Consider the following 6,000-nt stretch of genomic DNA (forward strand, 5'->3'; position numbering starts at 1 on the left):
TCCAGTATGCTTGCCTGGAGAATCCCATGGACAGAGGAGCCTGGCGGGCTACAGTCCAGGGGGTGGAAAAGTGTAAGACACGACTGAGCGGCTCAGCAGGAGAGCATGAATGAACACCAAACTCCACGGTTGAAGTCCATTCGGGACAATCTAGCCACAGAAAGTATGGTCCAAAGATGGACAAGGTTCTAGCATCCCTGGAGAGAGAGCATTGGAGGTGCTCTCAAGCTCTGCCTGAAAGCTGCTGAAGCCAAATGTTCCTTGTAGTGACATCTCCAGGGACTCAGGGAACAGGAGTGTTTGAGAAGCCCTGAATGCACTGTCTTCACAGAATGAATTCCTCCGTTGCCTGCACGTGGTGCTGACTGTGGGGATATTTCCTGGGTGTTGAGAGGACACAGCAACGGTTTAAAGTGCGTTATCACTTCCCCAGGCACTTGGCCTTTTTTGGGGTGTGCGTATGTGTGTTAGTTGCTCAGTCGTGTCTGACTCTTTGCGACCCCATGGACTGTAGCCCACCAGGCTCCTCTGTCCATGGGATTCTCCAGGCCAGAATACTGGAGTGGGTAGCTGTTCCCTTCTCCAGGGGATCTTCCCAACCCAGGGATTGAACCCGGGTCTCCCACATTGCAGGCGGATTCTTTACCATCTGAGCCACCAGGGAAGCCCACATGGGAACCCCTGGGAATCTTGCGAAGCCTATGGACTTTCTTGCCATAATTCCCCACACAAGATTACTGGAGTGGGTAGCCTATCCCTTCTCCAGGGGACCTTCCCGACCCAGCAATCGAACCAGGGATTCCTGCATTGCAGGCAGATTCTTTACCACCTGAGCCATTTAAATGTGATCAATTCAGGACTCCTGAGAGTCCCTTGAACAACAAGGAGATCAAACCAGTCAATCCTGAAGGAAATCAATCCTGAATATTCGTTGGAAGGACTGATGCTGAAGCTGAAGCTCCAATCCTTTGGCAACCTGATGCTAAGAACTGACTCACTGGAAAAGACCTTGATGCTGGGAAAGATTGAAGGCGGGAGGAGAAGGGGACAACAGAGGATGAGATGGTTGGATGGCATCATCAACTCGATGGACATGAGTTTGAGCAAATTCCGGGAGATGGTGAAGGACAGGGAAGCCATGCAGTGCATGGGGTCACAAAGAGTCAGACACGACTGAGCGAGTGAACAGCAGCAACAAATTCAGTTGAACCGCAGGCTTTGTTCTTGGCATCTCAGGGTCAAGTAAGCAAGGTGATGATTTGCGTGCTGAGTTGAGCCTTTTGCCCACTTTCTCATAAGACTTATCCAAACTGTCAACACTTAGATGGAGTGAGCTGGTGGAATTTTTGAGGGTAGATTTGCAAGCAAAGTGCAAATTGTCAAGAACGGTTAAAAGCATGCAGAGTTAAAAATAGCATTTTCCCTGAAGGCCTTTGGGCTTGTAGGGCACAAAAATGTCTGTCATTAAAACCTCACCAAGGTTTAAATGAAAACATAGTCATTTTCAGTATTTATGTGTTTAAAGCAAAAGTTTAAAATTTCCTTTTCAGAACCCATTGCTTTTGTCCTGGGAAAATATAGCCTAATTATACATTACTTAGACATGGTGAATTTGATGACGGCCTATTTGAACGTTCAAAATCTTTGTTTTCACCAGTTCTGGGCCATCACTTTGACAATCCTTTACCGATGAAGAATCCATTTACAGTAATTTATCTGGGCACCTTAAGCACATCTACTGCCTTGAAAACTAAAGAGAGAATTTATCCTTTCCGCACATACATGCACCAGAAATCCCTTCAAGATTAGATAAAAGAGAAATTGCATTAAACCATGGAAGCTCTTTGCAGGGTGTTCTTAATTGAAGCAGGCTAGAGAAAGGAGGTATGTCACCTCTCTCCACTGTCTTCCCGTTATTCCTTTTTTAAGAAATTTTATTTTAGATTGGAGTGTAGTTGATTTACAGTGCGATGTTAGTTTCAAGTGTGCAGCCAAGTGAATCAGTTTATACATATACATACATCCACTCTTTTTAAGATTGCTTTCCCATATAGGTCATGACAAAGTGTGGAGTTCCCTGTGCAATACAGTAGATCATTTTTTTTTTAATTGAATTAAATCATCAACCTAAGTGAAGGAAGTCAGAAAGAGACAAAGCTACCATATGATACTCCTTACCTGTGGAATCTGAACTATGGCTATTCCCTTCATTCTAAGTGTCAGCGCGGTCAGTCACATGTCCCCTCCTTCCAAACATCTTCAAGGCAGTTGGCTGAGCCTTCACAGACCAACATGACAGTCTGGTCATGTACTTGTGAACAGTACAAGATGCCAGGATTCCTGGGAAAAAAAAATCCCGGGTGTCTTTTGATCTATCGAGTCCAGAAAGAAGCTGAGCCCCAACTATGGGGTCTAAGGAAGCTGTCTGCTTGAAGGCAGGGAAAAGCAGTGAAACATGGAATGTTAGTCACTCAGTCGCGTCCGACTCTTTGCGACCCCAGGGACTGTATAGGCCGCCAGGCTCCTCTGTGCATGGGATTCTCCAGGCAAGAATACCGGAGTGGGTTGCCATACCCTCCTCCAGGGGATCTTCCCGACCCAGCAATCGAACCCAGGTCTCCCGCATTGCAGGCAGATTCTTTACCATCTGAACCACCAAGGGAAGTCACAAATTAAAATGTCCGTGGGAAGATAAAACACGTGGATCCTCCCGGACAAGTTATCACGTTTCGGTTCAGATCTCTGATTTCCTTCCAATGATGATCTTCACTTTAGAAATACTCACATGAATGAGTTTCTCCTTTGGTTTCTAGAGGACAGAATTGGGAGATGATGGGGTTTTAGGGCAAGCTGTGATGTTTCTGTTGCACATGGTGGGTATGTGAGCTGCAGGTACCCCTTCTGAGGGCAACGCTGCCGTTCACTAAGTGTTTACGGAGCTCAGCCTCTGGGTGGGCTGGGGGCAGCTGTGTGTCGGGAGCAGCTGCTGGGTGCTGTGAAATTTGGGGACAGGCGAGCTTTCTCCGGCTGCTGCCCTGGGATCAGCTCTTGGGGTCACAGAGACCTGGAGGGTGTTCTCTTTGTTGGAGGGCCTTCTCTCTATCACACACACACACACACACTGAAGGATCCCTAAAGGAGCAAATACAGCCCTTGATGGTTTATTGAGTGTCTCTGAATACAGAGTAACTTCCAGGATTGTGGTTTCCATAATCTGTATGAATCCTGATGTGCGTGCATGCTAAGACTCTCCAGCTGTGTCTGACTCTTTGCGACCTCATGAACTGTAGCCCGCCAGACACTTGCCAGGGACTCTCCAGGCCAGAATACTGAAGTGGGTGGCCGTGCCCTCCTCCAGGGGATCTTCCCCACCCAGGGATCAAACCCACATCTGCTGCATTGGCAGGCGGGTTCTTTACGACTCACGCCACCTGGGAAGCCCATGAGTCCTGTTAGGAATATTTTATGCGCCCACACACATCTGCAGGTGTGTGTGTAATAGGAATAGAAAAGTCAGCCTGATCAGCACTCATCTTAATCCATATGATGTTGTCAGAGGGCACCTGACATATGCTGTGTGTAGTTTTGAATTAGGCTAATACTGCCCTCATAGTCGGAGAAGGCAATGGCACCCCATTCCAGTACTCTTGCCTGGAAAATCCCATGGACGGAGGAGCCTGGTGGGCTGCAGTCCATGGGGTCGCAAAGAGTCAGACACGACTGAGTGACTTCACTTTCACTTTTCCCTTTCGTGCACTGGAGAAGGAAATGGCAACCCACTCCAGTGTTCTTGCCTGGAGAATCCCAGGGACGGCGGAGCCTGGTGGGCTGCCGTCTATGGGGTTGCACAGAGTTGGACACGACTGAAGCGACTTAGCAGCAGCAGCAGCAGCAACAGCAGCAGCAACACACACACAGATTACAAAAGAGATACAGCACCTGCCTTGTGTACGTGTGTTCATACATAACAGTTGTACTCTACTATATATATTTATACATATAAATTACAAAGAGCATGTTTTAGAGGCACTTTGATCACATGAAGATTAAAGCTATTGTGGTACACGTATCAATGCAGATATAATATATACAACATATAGCATGTGATATGTATTGTAATTATTTTAATCTTTATATCCTTAACTGCATATAAAATATTCTCTTTGTAGTATGGATAACTGTCCACGGGATTTCCCAGGCAAGAGTATTACAGTGGATGGCCATTTCCTACTCCAAATATGCCATTTCTGACTCCAATATACAAAGCAGTATAACTTATATGTGGGCTTCCCTGGTGCCTCAGATGGTAAAGAATCCCCCTGCAACGCAGGAGACCTGGGTTTGATCCCTGGATTGGGAAGATCCCCTGGAGAAGGGCATGGCAACCCACTCCAGTATTCTGGCCTGGAGAATCGCATGGACAGAAAAGCCTGGTGGTCTACAGTCCATGAGGTCACAAAGAGTCTGATAAAACTGAGTGGCTAAACACATTATATATATAAAAGAATATGTGTTATACTTTTGGGTCAGCCCCAAAATTCATTCATTCTGTAAGATGTTAGCAGAAAAACACAAACCTTTTGGCCAACTGAATACATAGGAAAATATGCAACACTTATAGCCTATATACTCTGTATTATATATATGTTATGTATATACATTACAAAGATAATTTTTTTGTTTTTTTTCAAAGAGAATATTTTTGATGTTCTTTGTAACGTTTTATGGATTAAAACAATGGTGATTTACATTATACATGTATGTATTACATATACATTATATGTATATAATGCGTTACATATGCATTGATATATATATCACCATTGCTTAAAATCATATGTTATAAATGAGTACATATAAAATTCATTCTTTGTTTTGCTTATAGATATATATGAGAATAGGGCTTCCCAGATGGCTCAGCAGAAAAGAATCTACCTGCCAATGCAGGAGACCTGGATTTGATCCCTGGGTTGGAAAGCTCCCCTGGAGGAGGAAATGGCAACCCACTCTAGTATTCTTGCCTGGAGAATCCCATGGGCAGAGGAGACTGGCGGGCTGCAGCCCATGGGGTCACGAAAGAGTAGGGCAAACCTTAGTGACTGAACAACAACAAAATACGTAACTCTTATATATGAATTTATATATATGTATCCATATATACATATCCATATATATGTATCCATACCCCACACATAAAGTACAGCTAACATAAACTGCTTTGTATTCTATATGTGTATTATAGAGCAGCGTATATCATGTACAGTTTCATAATATCTTAGGGGTTAAAACCATCACTGATCATGATGATTTTTCTGTAGGTTTATAGTTCTATTTTTTCATGAGTTGTTTCTGCAACTTTTTTTTTTTTTTTTTTTGGCTAGCTCTGCTGAAGCGAATGAATCTCTGAAATGATTTTGACATCTCACCTTTGAACCTGTCTCCTGGAGCAATTCAAAATAGCATGGCAGAGTGTCCACACAGTTCTGATTCTCCTATTCAACACACAGCTTTTTCTCTGCAGCACCAAATCAGAGATGCTTCAAACAAATATTGCCTGTTGCAGAACAGAGAATCAGAAACTGATTGGTATGCAATTATGTGTCAGGGAATAAAATATATTACAGTAGATTTGCAAAGCAAGGCGTTTTTGTAGACGCGTTATCGCTGCATTTTAAAAAACCATGAGCCTGTAATGATATAGAATTTATAAAATGTGATACTTATTTCTGGTAAATAACCTACTGCTCTGTTTTGCTTGTGAATGTGCTTAAGAGGTGAAAGGCAAACCTCATGTTTGTATGAAGCAGTTGCTGTTGGAATTTTTTTTTTTCCCTCTGTGCTTGAAGAGAGAGAGGTTTAGTATGTAGAGAAGAGGCCGTATAGCTTAGGGGCAGACGGATTTGGTATTCAGTTCTCTTTCTTACTCATTGCCTGGGTAATCTTAGGTGATTTATGTGACCTTTACAATCCCCTTGTGTACCTCAAAAATGGAGACAGGCA

At 43.9% G+C, this 6,000-nt stretch overlaps 1 protein-coding gene across 1 annotated transcript in view; it reads left to right on the top strand.

Moving 5' to 3' along the window:
- LOC145536931 (pseudouridine-5'-phosphatase-like) overlaps positions 1–5,628 on the top strand; it is a 292,667-nt gene extending 287,039 nt beyond the window's left edge. The window contains exon 6 of the mRNA XM_081567238.1: positions 5,382–5,628. Coding sequence (XP_081423364.1) covers positions 5,382–5,412 — 31 coding nt within the window. The 3' untranslated portion in view covers positions 5,413–5,628. The remainder of the gene's footprint in view (positions 1–5,381) is intronic.
- Positions 5,629–6,000: the final 372 nt, after the last annotated feature.

The sequence above is a fragment of the Giraffa tippelskirchi genome, chromosome X, assembly GCF_054371585.1.
Source record: "Giraffa tippelskirchi isolate mGirTip1 chromosome X, T2T-mGirTip1v1.2.pri, whole genome shotgun sequence".
Lineage (NCBI taxonomy): Eukaryota > Metazoa > Chordata > Mammalia > Artiodactyla > Giraffidae > Giraffa > Giraffa tippelskirchi.